The 13,912-nt window shown below is 57.4% G+C and overlaps 1 protein-coding gene across 4 annotated transcripts in view; it reads right to left on the bottom strand.

Moving 5' to 3' along the window:
- Nucleotides 1–218: 218 nt before the first annotated feature.
- The window catches only part of CFAP74 (cilia and flagella associated protein 74), a 65,866-nt gene continuing 52,172 nt past the window's right edge, over nucleotides 219–13,912 (bottom strand). For 3 of the 4 annotated variants that reach the window (XM_025427469.3, XM_025427468.3, XM_035715966.2), the window contains exons 24-39: nucleotides 13,717–13,890; nucleotides 12,874–13,007; nucleotides 9,757–10,033; nucleotides 8,491–8,589; nucleotides 7,047–7,186; nucleotides 6,313–6,447; nucleotides 6,051–6,160; nucleotides 5,884–5,939; nucleotides 5,656–5,775; nucleotides 5,281–5,436; nucleotides 4,411–4,540; nucleotides 4,134–4,288; nucleotides 3,781–3,913; nucleotides 3,391–3,521; nucleotides 3,034–3,240; nucleotides 219–2,867 (exon numbers count right to left, since the gene is read on the bottom strand). In XM_025427469.3, coding sequence (XP_025283254.1) covers nucleotides 2,766–2,867; nucleotides 3,034–3,240; nucleotides 3,391–3,521; nucleotides 3,781–3,913; nucleotides 4,134–4,288; nucleotides 4,411–4,540; nucleotides 5,281–5,436; nucleotides 5,656–5,775; nucleotides 5,884–5,939; nucleotides 6,051–6,160; nucleotides 6,313–6,447; nucleotides 7,047–7,186; nucleotides 8,491–8,589; nucleotides 9,757–10,033; nucleotides 12,874–13,007; nucleotides 13,717–13,890 — 2,259 coding nt within the window. In that variant the 3' untranslated portion in view covers nucleotides 219–2,765. The remainder of the gene's footprint in view (nucleotides 2,868–3,033; nucleotides 3,241–3,390; nucleotides 3,522–3,780; nucleotides 3,914–4,133; nucleotides 4,289–4,410; nucleotides 4,541–5,280; nucleotides 5,437–5,655; nucleotides 5,776–5,883; nucleotides 5,940–6,050; nucleotides 6,161–6,312; nucleotides 6,448–7,046; nucleotides 7,187–8,490; nucleotides 8,590–9,756; nucleotides 10,034–12,873; nucleotides 13,008–13,716; nucleotides 13,891–13,912) is intronic. The other variant, XM_025427475.3, reaches the window with a different exon arrangement.

Raw genomic sequence — 13,912 nt, forward strand, 5'->3', positions numbered from 1 at the left:
TGGGAGCCCGCCAGCCTCGGCTTGCTGGGCGCAGCGGGGTCTCGCCGTCGGCCGGGCGCAGAGCCCCGGTCCCGGGCGGGCCAGGCCTGTAGTGCAGTCAGGCTCCGTGCGGGCCAGGTGAGCCCTGCTGTCGCCTCGGAGGGTGGCGGCCAGGACAAGTGTGGCGGAGCTCGCACACCGTGCACACCGTGCGGTGTTAAGTGATGCAGCAGTCCGGGTTCTGGGGTCGGCCCAGCGTGTTCAACGTTTATTTTGCTCAGGCGCTGCCTGGGGCTGGCGGAAGCAGGCCTGTCGGGAGTGTGCTCCAGACCCCCGCTCCTGCGGCGTCCTGGGAGCCGACCATGTTTCCGGAGCACTTGGGCTTGAAAGTCATGCCCAATCTGGGGCGTGTACCCTCTGTGGTCACCCGGCCTGGGGGCACAGAATGCTACTGACCCTTCTGCCATTTCTTCCACCTCACCGCCCTTTTATGGGACTAGTGGCCCTGCTAAGTTTTCTCAGGCCTTTACCCCACCACCTGGTGGTCAGGTCAAGGGAGGGGGTCAGCAGCCCAAGGTGGAGGGTGGTTGGCCTTGTCTGGGGGGCCTTGTCTGGGGAGAGCAGGAGGAGCAGCTACCTTTTACCTTTCTTTCTCTTACTCCCTTCCTCCCTTTTTCTTTCTTTCCCTCTCTTTCTTTCATCTATTTTTTAAAATTTGATTTATTTATTCATGAGAGACACAGAGACACAGGCAGAGGGAGAAGCAGCCCTATGCAGGGAGCCCAAAGCGGGACTCGATCCTGGGACTCCAGGATCATGCCCTGAGCCGAAGGCAGACGCTCAACCACCGAGCCACCCAGGCGCCCCTCTTTCATCTATTTTAGAGAGAGAGTGAGCAGAAGCAGGGAGTGGGGCAGAAGGAGGGGAGAGAGGTAGACTCCCCTTTGAGCTTGGAGCTGGAGTCGAAGCTCAGTCCCATGACCCTGAGATCTTGACCAGAGCCCATATCAGAGTCAACAGTTTAACCACCTGAGCCACCTAGGCGCCTCTGTCTTTCTTAATTGCATTCAGCACACACACTACCTTGTATGAAGCCCCTCCTAGGCTTGGCGCCCCTGCCTGGATCTGCCAGGCACCTGCTCTTTGATCGCCCTTGATCTTGGCCCACGCTTTGCCCCGAAGCTGTTCTGCACCTCCAGGCTGTGTGATGACACCCCAGCGCCCCTCCTGCCCACCCTGCTCCAGCCAGGCTGGCTAAGCTTGGCTCCTGGCTTCCTTCCTCCCCGTCTTTTGCCTTCACAGGATGGGAGGGATGAGGATGGACAGAAGTCCAGCCAGTGCACAGGAGTTCAGGCAGGGCCTTGGCCAGTGAGTACCAGGGCCTTTAGTAGGAGATTGAGGCCAGGGTTTTGAAGCCTGCTCCTCTTGCCCACCAGCCAGAAGAGGAGTCAGGGACTTCCTCCAGGAGCCTGATTTGGCCTGGGCTGCTAGAGCCCTGCCTTCTCTTCTCATCTGGTAGGAAAGCGGCTTGGGCTATGGCTGGTCAGCCCCAGGAGGGCACAGACAGGAGTCCTGCATAATTGCATGGAAGGGTCATCACTGGCCTCAGGTTAGGGAGATGGCAGGCTTCCAGGCATGAAGGGCATCAAGGAACTGGGGTTAGAACAGGTGGCTCCAGGCTGGTGTCCTGAAGCCTTTGCCTAGGAAAGTCCCCAGATGCATCATCACACCCTCTATTCTTGCTAGGGAAAGCTGCATGTGTTCTCCTGGAGGCGGGCATGGGACTGGGTTGGTGTGTTGGGCATGCTGTGCACAGGGGGGCCAGATTGGAGGGCTCTGTGGGGACAGTATCCAACCATCACTCTCCAGATGGCAGGGACTGGGACAGGGGCACATTCTGAGCTCCCAGGAGATTCATATGGCCTGTGGGGCTTCTACCTTGAAGGATGCATTAGAGCCAGAAGGCTGAGCCTGGACTCTGTCCAGAAAAATGGAAAACCAAACTCATGCTTTGGGCCTTCACCCTGGACCCTGGCTAGACGTGGAGGGAGGCCTTGAGCATGAGCCCCCCACATTTGCTCCCTCCTTGCTTGGGGTCACCAAGGATCCTGAAACTTGGGAGGGGCAGAAAAGCCTACAGAGCCTCCTGTACCCTTCTCTATCTTTGCAAGGCCTCCCTGGGTCTGTGCCTGTCTAAATTCCAGCCTGTATCCCCAGCACCCTGCCCTGCTAGCGGTTACCCTAATTATCTAGGCATCCACCTTCTGGAGGGACAGAGTTCATAGTTTATGGATTGATTTGTGTATAGTGAGGTAGGAGGCTCAGGATGCTGCCTCCCCAGGGCTCTGTCCCCATCTCTCTTTTGGTGCGCATCCCACACTGCAGGCCTGTATGAAGAAGCCTAGAAGGTTTATTGGCAGACCTATGGGAGCAGCTCTCCCCATACCATCAGGGCTCCTAAAGGCTGGGCAGGTGGGTACTGGTGGGGCTGGGGGTTCTGAGGGGCTCAGAGTAAGAGTAGGATGTGGGTAGGACTGGCCTTCTTGCTGGTTCTGATTGGGGCCAGGGAGGGGGTGTTCTTGGGCCTTTGGGACTCAATGGGTCCAGGGCAGCTGGCAGTGGCCATGCCCATGGGGCTACGGTGCCCTGTCCATGGGGCCATGCAGAGGCTGGACATTTAAGTCTGCCCAGCAGGGGATGCCCAGGTCCCAGGCCTGTGGGTGGTTTGCTGAGGGTTTTGGGGGTGAGCAGGGAGTTCGAGGGGGCTCTGTGGAGATCCTGTGGCCTCAGGGACCAGTCACCACCTGGGCCACAAACAGGACCTTGTAAGTCTCCTTCACATCCCCCTTGAGATGCAGTAGGGCCGACACCATGAGCGGATGATCTGGCTGGAATGGGAGGGGAGGACAGAGGAGGCCCTAGCCATTTGGCCCACCAGACACATCTGTGGTCTTCCTGCCCACTCAGGAGCTCCCTCCCTGGGTGGGGCAGGGGTGTCATCCTGCCTCGCCTTTGGTTTTGGCAGGCTTCCTGACCAGAGTCTGTGGCACCTACATCAAAATCAGCAGGCGGCATCCAGGAGATGCTGATGGTCTTGGTCTGACCACGTTCCACGGAGCCCCTGGAGGGCTCAATGGTGAAGCCCTTGTGCTGCAGAGATGTGCTGCTGTCCAGGCTGAACTCGACACTCTGTGGGACACTGGAGCTGCTGGTGGGGCTGGCAGGCCAGGCACAGCTCCCAGGAAGCAGTAGGTCTGGGAGCTGAGCATCTCCTCCTCAAGGATGGCCAACCCCACCTACCCTCCTCTCAGCCTTGACCAATAGGCTGCCCACCCTGCATCTATCAAGGGGCAAGGCCAGGCAAGGGGTTCTTCAGGGGGACAGGGTAGGCCTGGGTAGTGCTCTGGTCACCTTTTTTGGGGACAGCTGGGTAGTCCGGATGCAGCCCACCTGCAACTCTCGGGTGGCAGGTGGGGCTGGCGTGTCTGTGTCTAACTGGATATAATCCAGGGTCACTAGGATGGGCTTCAGCTCCTCTGCTTCTAAAGAGAGAGGACCTGGCTGGGGGCTGATGGGGCGGTGGGGGTGCTGAGAGGGAGGGAGCTGCCTAGAATCAGCTGGTCCTCAGGAAATCTCTTCAGCATGACCCCACCCTTTGAGGAGTGGGCCCGGAATGACCATCCTGCCCTTGAAGCTTCCTAGGGCTAATGGTGCAGGTGCAAATTGGGAGGAGGGGCCCTCTCACTGTACCTCCGAGCCTCCCTTCCCACCCCCAGGGCGCCTGCCCCATGGAGGGCTCACCCTCTCTGTGCTCAGGGTCATACGTGGGGATCACTGTCAGGGACTCCACAGGCACGTCCAGGGGGTCTCCACCCTCCACGAACATCATGTGCTCGCGGGCTGCACCCTTCAAAAGGATCTGGTGGGATAATTTCTGGGGACGAAGAGCACAGTAGCCTCGTCCTGCAACATCATGACCCAGCTCCAAGAGGATGTGGGCCCGTGGGACCTGGGACACTGGCCTCTATACCAGACAACACCCATGGTGTGGAGTCCTGGCCACGGGCCAGGGCCTTCAAAGTAGGGCAGGCAGGTTAGGCCCCCTTCCCTGGGCACTCGGGAAGGGGGTCACGACTGGGCTGGAGGAACCACACCTTTTCAAAGAGCATGACCTGCAGCCTGTCTGAAAAGTACAGGCTCTCGTGGTCAGGGCTGAAGGTCACGGTGAAGTCCTGCGCCTTGCCGGGGTCCATGATGCCCTTTACTGGGATGACGCTGAACACGCTCTGGCCGCTGTGGTTCTGAGTGCCTGCGGGGCCAGCGGCATGGCAAGTCCCCAGCCCAGCCTGCAGCTCCCCTCCCCAGCCGGCGTCCCTCTCTGCATCCCTGCCTTCCCCAGCAGTGGCCCTGCGTCCCCACCCACCAGCTCACCCACGACCTCAGTCCTCTGGGCTGGCGAAGTGAGGAACTGTGGCAGCTGCTGCTGGCCTTTGCTCCTGGAGGGTGAGAGGCTGTCCAGCTGCAGGGAGAACTTGATGGGCAGCGCGGAGCAGTTCTGCAGCTGTGAGGACAAGTGACCTTTAGCGGGCTGCTACGGTGGGAGGGGGTCTCAGCTCACTCTCCCCCTGAGGGCGTTGGCTGGCTGTCCACTTACCCCCTTCCCGGACTGGCATACCTGCTGGAGCTGCAGTGCCCCAAGGGGGGACAGCCTGGTGATGCCCTCTGTTCTCCAGGGCTCCCTCTGCTGTCAGGCTCAGACTAGCCTTCAGCTGAGCTAATGTCCTTGCCCAGTCTCTCCCCTGCCCTCACCCCCTTCTCCTGAGAGCACCCCCTCCTCCGTGAGGCACTCAGGAAATCCCTATTCTGGACTCAGTGCAGGTCCTGACCTAAGCCAGTGGACGAAGCTGGTGTCCTATGGATTGCTTGATCCCAAGGCTGGTGAGTCCCTCAGATGTTGGAGAAGCATGGGGAGCTAGGCCAGCCCTCCTACAGGGGGCCCACGCTCCCACTACCCACAACACTGAAGAGCTGAGCTCCTCATCCCAGGCCCTGAGCAGGAAGACAGGGGGCACTAAGGCAGGGCAGGTGAGAGGTGGAGGGACCATGTTCCCAGCCCTCCCTCTGCTGGACAGGGCAATGGAGGTGGCCGCTGCTGGGGGGCTGGGGGTGGGGCGGAAGACTTGGTGTGGGGATGGCCTACACCTCCACTGGCTCCCCTACCAAGGTGGGTCTGATCCCTCCCAGGTGGAACCCCCTTCCAGGGACCAGCATGGGCACCAGGCCACCTGTCATGTGCCTCACCTTGAAGCTTGAGGACACAGACTCTCTGGCAATCACGTAACCCATGTCCAGAACATCCCCTTCGATGGAGCATGTGATCATGGATGCCACACCAGTACCCGTGAGGGTCAGGGAGAGTGTGCCTCTCTTGGTTATGATGTCTAGCGTTTCTTGGGCCTGTGAAGACCACATCAATTAGTGTGGAGCAGACATCTGTCAGAGGCTTGAGCTGGACCTCTGGGGACCGTTGGGGCAGGGCAGGCTGGACTGAGGCTGTTCTGAGCTCCCTAGCCACCTCCTGCTTGTCCCCTGGAGGTGGGGGTCTAGAGGGATCGGCTACCCCCAAGGCCTGGACACATGGGCTGCAGCATGGTGTAAAGTGGGCTTGGGACTCACCAGGACACTCTCATGGGGAGAGAAGGACAGAGTCAGAATCTGGGTCTCGCCTGCAGGCAGCTTGCTGATAGGGTTCAGCAGGATAAAGGGGCCATTGGGGTTCAGCACAGAGAACTCCACCTGAGGGCCCAGTGTCAAGGAGAGGTGGCCAGGGTAGGACTGCAGCCCCCCACCAACTCCCCTGTCCCATCCACATAAACTGGCTGGGCTGGGTATGGACAAGGATACAGCAAGATCCTCAGAGGAGATGTTCTGGATGGAGACCTTTCTTATGCCGTGGTGTCCTGAAATGGGATGGTGGAGTTAGGCTATAGCCCTAGGCCCAAGAGTGGGGTGAGGGACCCGGGCAGTGATGGGGGGCCTGGGTCCCCGAGCTGGGCCCAGTCAGGGCTCACCTACAGCGATGTCACCGAAGTTCGTGGTAGTTATGCCTTTGTTGGAGGTCACCACAATGGATGGTGCTACTGCTGGACACCACAGCTCCAGGTACAGGGTATTGTGAGGACTGGGGGTGGGGAGGGTGTGCTGATAGCACCTGCCCCACCTCCTCACCTTTGTCTGCCCACTCTGGACACCATACCATGCCCATCGTTCTGGAGCCCCACATCTGGGTGGGTAACACAGGAGGGATGGTGACTTTCTGGAAGAGCACTTTACCTGAAGCTCAGGGGTTCTGTCCCCTTCCTGTCTTTGGTGTCACCATGGGCAACAACACAGGGAACCACAAACTTGTCAAACTTCCCCTGGAAAGATCTGGCCAGGGTGGCCTGGGCAGCCTGGTACTCGTCGGAACTGGAATGATGCAGCAGTATGCACTCACACTGCACACTGGCCAGTAGCCCCAAGGCCCTGCCACACTCTCCTGGGGGCGGGGGGGACGGGGGACAGAAAGGGAAGAGGGGCAGTGGCCTGGGGGCCATGCTGGGGCTCAGGCTGTGGCTGTCCTACCACCACCCCCCAGTCCTAGTCAGGCACCTAACAAGAAGACCATGTTCCTAGGATCTCAGGCAAGGGTCTAGGGTGGGTGACTTAAGCCCCTCAGAGCTCTCCTGGCCTCATTTTGCACCTGGAGAGGCTGGTGTTGCTGAACTGGGAATATGGGAGTCAGGGGAGCAGGGTCTCCCCTGCCCATGGTGCGAGGCTGTGTACAGGGGCCCAGATCCAGGGGAATGGGGTGGGTAGATGCCCAGGAAGCCAGAGCTGGAAGGGCCTCAAGGCAGAGCCTGGATTCAACTGTGCCTGAAGCCAGCACGGTCCTGGACTTCCAGTCACATGGCTCAAAACAGCTCGGTTCCAGGGAGCCAGTGGGGAAAATCTCTATGGGGGTCAGGACAGGGTCTCGTCACATGGGCACGGAAGGAGGTGGTGGGATGGGCTTCTCTTAGGCTCACTTGGACTTGAGGTCCTGCTCGTGCAGCTCCGTGTTCAGTGGAGTGGAGGTCCGGAGCAGTCGGTCCCGGTTCTGCAGCCGTAGCGTGGAGAAGGACTGTCTCCTCAGGTCCTTCCTCTGGGTGACTGTGTCCTTGCGGACCTAGGGTGTGAAGAGGCCAGCCCTGCTCAGCCCAGCGAGCCCTGTGGCTGCCCCTGGCAGCTGGCTCTTCTCCAAGCAGGCCTGGGCTGACTGCCCTGTGAGGGGATGCGGCGGTGGGTGCAGGCCCCAGGGGTGGGGGTGTGTGGGGAGGGGGGATGGGCCAGCTTCCTCAGGGGTCAATGACTACAGGTGCAGGGACCCCCGTGGGCCTGGGCACCAACCTCGGTGGTTGCCTTCACCAGCAGGGAAACAGACAACAGAGGGGAGGAGTCACCCAGGACAGGGTCCTCCTTCCTGGTGCCCACCCCCCACCGACCCCCTGTGTGTGCCAGACCCTGGAGGGGCATGCTGGGTGTCCCTCTGGGTCCTTGGGGGCGCAGTGACCGCCACAGCTCCATGTGGGTCCCTGGGACCCCCTTTCCTGGCAGGAGCCCACATGTTGCAGCTGGCTGGGACAGTGGGCCTGACCCTTGCTGGGCTTTGTCTCTGGGCTGATGCTACATTTGTGGGGCTGTTATCACAGGTTTTGCCTGGCGGTTTTAAGAAGCCACACTCCGGGCTGCCCCGGTGGCCCAGCAGTTTAGCGCCGCCTTCAGCCCAGGGCGTGATACTGGAGACCCGGGATAGAGTCCCACGTCGGGCTCCCTGCATGGAGCCTGCTTCTCCCTCTGCCTGTGTCTCTGCCTCTCTCTCTCTCTCCCCTCTCTGTGTATTCTCATGAATAAATAAGTAAAATCTTAAAAAAAAAAAAAAAAAAAAGAAGCCACACTCGGGGAGATCAGGGGCTCCTTTGCTGTTTTTTTTTTCCTTTGCTGTTTTATCTGCTCTCCCTCTGTAGAGCCCCTCTTGCTTCTCTCTCTCTCTCTCTCTCTTTTTTTTTTTTTAAGATTTATTTATTTATTCATGAGAGACACAGAGAGAGGCAAAGACACAGGCAGAGGGAGGAGCAGGCTCCATGCAGGGAGCCCGACGTGAGACTTGATCCGCGGACCCCAGGATCATGACCTGAGCCAAAGGCAGGCGCTCAACCGCTGAGCCACCCAGGCGTCCCCCCTTTTGCTTCTCAGTGCACCCTGCCAAGGTGCCCCCTACCCCACCCTGAGACTGCCCCCCCGGGACCTAGCCTTCCTGGTAATGCTGTTGAGGGAGAAGATGCTCTTAAAGCCAGGTGACACACAATGCTCCACAAAGTCCCCCCAGTGCTCCCGGCATGCTGTCCTGGGCCCCTGCAGCCTCAGGAGTTGGGGGGAGGCCACAGCCCCTGCCCTGTGCCCTGTACCCCTCCTCTTGGAGTCCCCACGCACCGACTTGACCTCCACTTGTTTGTTCAGAGCCTGGAAGGCTTCCTGGCGAATCAGCTCACTGGGCAGCACAGGCCGGAAGGCCACCTGGATCAGGCACCTCTGAAGGGAGAGGAGCCCCGAGGGCAGAGCTGGCCCCTGGTGCCCTGTCCTCCTCAGCACCCACTGAAGTCCCTCAGTCCTCCCTCCCCTGCATGTCCCCCTGTCATGCTGACATTCTTTGCAGGGCACCTCTGGCACCTCTGTAGGATTTCAGCTTCCTGAGGGCCCTTTCCAGAGAGATGCTTCCTGACCAGTGCCCCTGCCCCCGGGGGCTAGGCAGGTTACAGCGTATGACTGTCAAGTCCACTCTTACCATGCAGGGTGGGAGGCCCATGATGGAGGTCCTAATGGGCCAGGACCCCACCCTCAGCTCACAAGAAGCGTGCGTGAGAAAGGAAACTGCATTCAGCCATCAAGATTTGGGGGTGAGTTCTTCACCCCAACTTGTCCCTGTGACCAGCCTGTGGGAAGGTTCTGGGCCCCATGGAAGGGTCACTCCCAGGTGTCCCCACTGCTTGGTACAGCAGAGGTACACACACAGTGGGGGGCAGGGCAGAGACAGGGGAGAGGGAACAGGGAAAGGGAGAGAACACAGAAGCCAACCCCCACATGCCCTTTGGGGAGTGGTATTTAAGAGTTTTTGCTAAATTTAATAAAATGCATTTTAAATGATCACACTAAAGTGAAACCCTGCCAGGGCCCAGGCCTCCCCAGGACCCTCACATGCCCCTCCTCACCTCATCCTGGCAGCGGCCACCCTCACTTTTGAAGGGAAAGATCTAAGCTCCAGGAGGCTGGATGGCCCTGGTACTGGCTAAGAGGGACCTCTGCCTCCAGCCCTGTTCTTTCTGCTCCATCAGGCAAAGCAGATGTGGGGTAGAGGTGGGACATTGGGTCCATGGAGTGGACAGACACCCTATACTTCTGATAACCAGGCCCTCTGTGTCCATCTGCTCTGAGATCCAGGGGTCTGCATGTCCTCCCTAAGTCCGAGCCGCTAGCACCCCCAGGCAGGTGGGTCAGCCACCCTTGGGTGCCCCTGCCTCTGGGACTGGGGCTGGGCTGGGCCTCCTCCCCCCCCCATGCTCATGGGCTATGCAGACTTCCTTGGTCCTACTTGGGTCTGATGAGGGGCAGAGCTCATCCCCACCCCTGTGGTCTCAGAGCCAGGCACCCCAGCAGAACCCTGCCCCCCCCCCCAAGCCTACCCGTGAGGCCCACACCTGCCTTTCCTGGTGACACGGTCCCCACGGAGGGCGAGATGGTGATGGGTGCATCCGGAGGCAGCAGGAACTCAAAGGACGTGGGCCCCACGGGAAAGGCATCTTCTGAGCCGATGCGGGGCACGGAGTGGATCAGTGAGTTTATGCTCACGTGAGAGTTGATGATGTACAGGGTGGCCACGGACGTGTCGTACAGGGAAGTGGCTGCAAACTTGACCTGGTAGTGGGATAGCTCCAGGGGCGGGTGGATACCCACAGCCCGGCATGCCAGCTTGAAGCTCCTGGAAGGGCCAGGGCAGGTGGATCAGGGAGGGCACTGTCCATGGGGGGGGTGTGGTCCGTGGGGGGGGTGTGGTCCGTGGGGTCCCTCTGGGCTGTGGAAGGTGGCCTCTGAGGGAGACGGTGGCCTGCATGGGCACAGTGCCTAGGACTACGACAGCAGTTGGTACAGATTTTGCTCACTGTTCATGAATGAATCTTACCATCTTTTGAAAATACTGCATACCCCTGTGCACATTTCAAGTGATAGCTAAAAATTGCATCTCTAGTTGCCGAGGAGGTAATTTCTGGCTTATTTTGTTAAACATTCATTGACATTTAAAAATAAAATGGGGGATCCCTGGGTGGCGCAGCGGTTTGGCGACTGCCTTTGGCCCAGGGCACGATCCTGGAGACCCGGGATCGAATCCCACGTCGGGCTCCTGGTGCATGGAGCCTGCTTCTCCCTCTGCCTATGTCTCTGCCTCTCTCTTTCTCTGTGTGACTTTCATAAATAAAAATTTTAAAAAAGTGTTAAAATAAATAAAAATAAAAATAAAATGGATCAATTGCTCTTTAAATATAAGCACAGGAATCTATAAATCTATAAGCTTATGAATCTATAAATCTATAAACACAGGAATCTATAAAACTATACATTATAAATCTATAACATCTAGTGAGTTCATTTTTGCCATTATCCTTTAGAGAAGAAGAGCAGATGTGTGACGGTGGGCTTTTGTCCTGGAACTTTGGCTCTGTTCGTCTGCAGCCCATTGTGAAAGGTCCAGGCATCGGTGAGTATCAAGGCAACTTCCCCAAAGCCTGGGAGCCGCCTCCACAGGTGCATTTTGGCACTTGGCCAGTTTCCAGGGTGTCTCCAACCCCTGCTGACCTGCAGTTCTTCAGAGCCAGGACACAGTAGTGAAGCTGCTTTTGCTGGCAGCTTCCAGCAGCTCGGGGAAGGGAAGCTCTGCCCGCCAGCTGGGAGGCCAGAGAGGGGTGTGTGTGGTTCTGTGGGCCAGGCTACCCTAGCACCACTGGCTCTGACATTTTTTTTTTAAAGATTTTATTTATTTATTCATGAGAGACACACAGAGAGAGAGGCAGATACACAGGCAGAGGGAGAAGCAGGCTCCATGCAGGAAGCCTGATGTGGGACTTAATCCCAGGATTCCAGAATCAGGCCCTGAGCTGAAGGGCAGACGCTCAACCACTGAGCCACCCATGCGTCCCTACTTGAGGGTTCTTGGGCCATCTGTGATCAGCCTGGTATTTTTTAATTTTTTTTATTTTAATTTATTCATGAGGGACACAGAGAGAGAGAGAGAGAGAGAGAGGCAGAGACACAGGCAGAGGGAGAAGCAGGCTCCATGCAGGGAGCCTGTCGTGGGACTCGATCCCGGGTCTCCAGGATCAGGACCTGGGCTGAAGGCGGCACTAAACCGCTGAGCCACCCGGGCTGCCCCAGCCTGGTATTTGAATTAAGATAATGTATGAAAACAAAGAACTGATATTGGTATCTTAATCACTGGAATATTTTCATTCCACACCTTCTTCGAACCCAGATTTCTACTTCACCGTCCGTGTCAAATTTCATCCTAATTACAGACACTTTAACGCTCTGATGTGGATGGCCCCATCCTACCTGGCTGTGAAGGTAATGTTGCTCACACACTGAAGTACTAAAATATATATTTTTATGTCCTGTGACCACAGGCTCTAAATGTGGGGGATAAAAAATCCTTGTGGGTGGAAATACCTTTGAGGTTATTATTAGTATGGGATTAATTGAAAGGCCATAAATGTATGAATTGTGATAATCATCACAGAGATTTCACTGGACATGTTTCAGGATGGCGGACGAACTCTGTTTCCCAGCTGGTTCCAGCATCTGGGAGTGGCGCGACTGTGGTTGGAGGTGTTGCTGGGCTTCCCTGGAGGGCCCTGGGATGGTGTGGATGAAGCTTTGTCCCCCAGAGTCACTCAACCCTTTGAATCTCTCCTTATGCCCCACAGCACAAGGCAACACGCCTTCCAGTGTTATTTTTGAGTAGCTCCCCTCTGGCCACTCACTTAAGCACTCCTTCATTTTGTTGCAAAGAAGAACCAGAAGTCCCCCACCCGTTCAGGGAGGTGTCAACAAGGCTCCAGTGAGACTTGCCAGAGGCTGCAGTTCTTATGATGGGAGGCAGTGGGTTTTACCTAAGACCCTAATGGGGGACATGGCAGGTGGGTAGCCGAGGCCCTTGACTATGTTTGTGGGTTCTAACTCTGCACTTCACTCCCTAAACTCTTACCACACGGGTACTCATTCCTGCTCGCCTGCCTGTTGGATCCCAGGCGGCCACGTGTCCAGGGCCACAAGAGGGCTTGGCCCACCCAGGGCCAAACAGCAACTCAGGCTGGAATGCAGGTAGGAACAGGAGAGAGGAAGAGAAATGGGGGCAGGAGGGTAGGCAGTGGGGCTCACTGGGGAGGTGGCCTGGTGCCCAGCTGGACACCTGCACAGAATGCTCCAGAACATGCCTCGCTGGGGCTGATAGTCTTGGGGAACAACAAGAACCGGCCCCTTATCCCAGACCACCCCCTCTGCATCCTGTTTGACTTTTCTATCTACCACCTCCTCTGTCCCATCTGTCAGGATAGAATTGGGACTGTCCCTGTCATATAGTGTGATCAGAGCAAGTGGGGCTCATGTCCAGATCCTCTGCACACCACATGTACATGTTCACACATGCGTAATCACATGCTCACACACACATGCCCACACATGCACAACCCATAGACATTCACATGTGCACACTGCCACCCCCAAGCCAGCTGCCCCCCTCCCTCCACGCCCCTTGCCTGCCAGGCTTACCGGTTGATCTCTGACTTGCAGATGAGCTCGAAGCTGTACTCCTTGGCCTTGGTGGGTTGGAAGATCACATCAAGTTGCAGTGTTTCTAGCGGTAGGATTGTCCCAAACCCATCGTTGGGTTGGATGTCCACAAACTAGCAAATGGAAAACCATTAATACCAAAGTGAAAACAGTGATCTGCTGGGGCTTATCTGGGAGCTGCATGGACATGTGTGTGGCAGTGTGTGTGAGTGGGTACGAGGGCATGTGAGTGTGTGTGCAAATGTGAGTGTGTGGGTGTCTGCGTGTACGAGTGGGTGTACATGAGTATCTGCATGTATGTGCACGTGCTTGTGTGTATGTGAGTATGTGAGTGCCAGCAGTGAGCACGTCTGTATGTGTGCAATCATGTGTGTGTGATTTGTTTATGTGTCTATGTATGTTGTGTCTTTGTGAGTGTTAGCACATATATGAGCACTTGCATGTGAGTGTGTGCATTATGTTGGTGCGTTTGTACACGTGTCTGCATGTATATAAGTGGATGGCAGGGTTGGCGGTGGAGCGGCCCAGGGAGAATTGAGGGCGGCCTGGTCTGAGTCCCATCTTGGCTATCATGCAACGCCAGGCAGGAAGAGAGGGAAAGGAGTCTTGAGTCCTACTGGGGCAGGCCAGAGAGGGGGAGACAAAGGCTGGGGATATGGACGGTGGGGATGATGAGGGGATAGGAGGGCATGAGGGCTGGGGAGGGCTGAGGCCTCCTGGTGCTGGGCATCCAGACCCTGGGGCAGCACCGCCCTGGCCCACCCCCAGAGCTTCCTGACTCTGTCCCCACACCCTGTGACCTTCCCTGACCAAGCGAGGTACCTTGGGGAGCCCGACGAACCCAAAGCCCTGGGGCAGGAGGGAGTGGTTGTAGAGGCTGACTTGTGTCCTGATGGCCTCATAGATGGTACAGTAACCAAAGTCCACTGCTGAGGGGCTGAGCTGCAGGTCTGAGGTGGTGACCACAGCATGCAAGGTAAACCCCACTGGCTTGATCTGAAGTGCACAGGGTGAGGGC

Source organism: Canis lupus, chromosome 5 (genome assembly GCF_003254725.2).
Source record: "Canis lupus dingo isolate Sandy chromosome 5, ASM325472v2, whole genome shotgun sequence".
In the NCBI taxonomy this organism is placed as follows: Eukaryota; Metazoa; Chordata; class Mammalia; order Carnivora; family Canidae; genus Canis; species Canis lupus.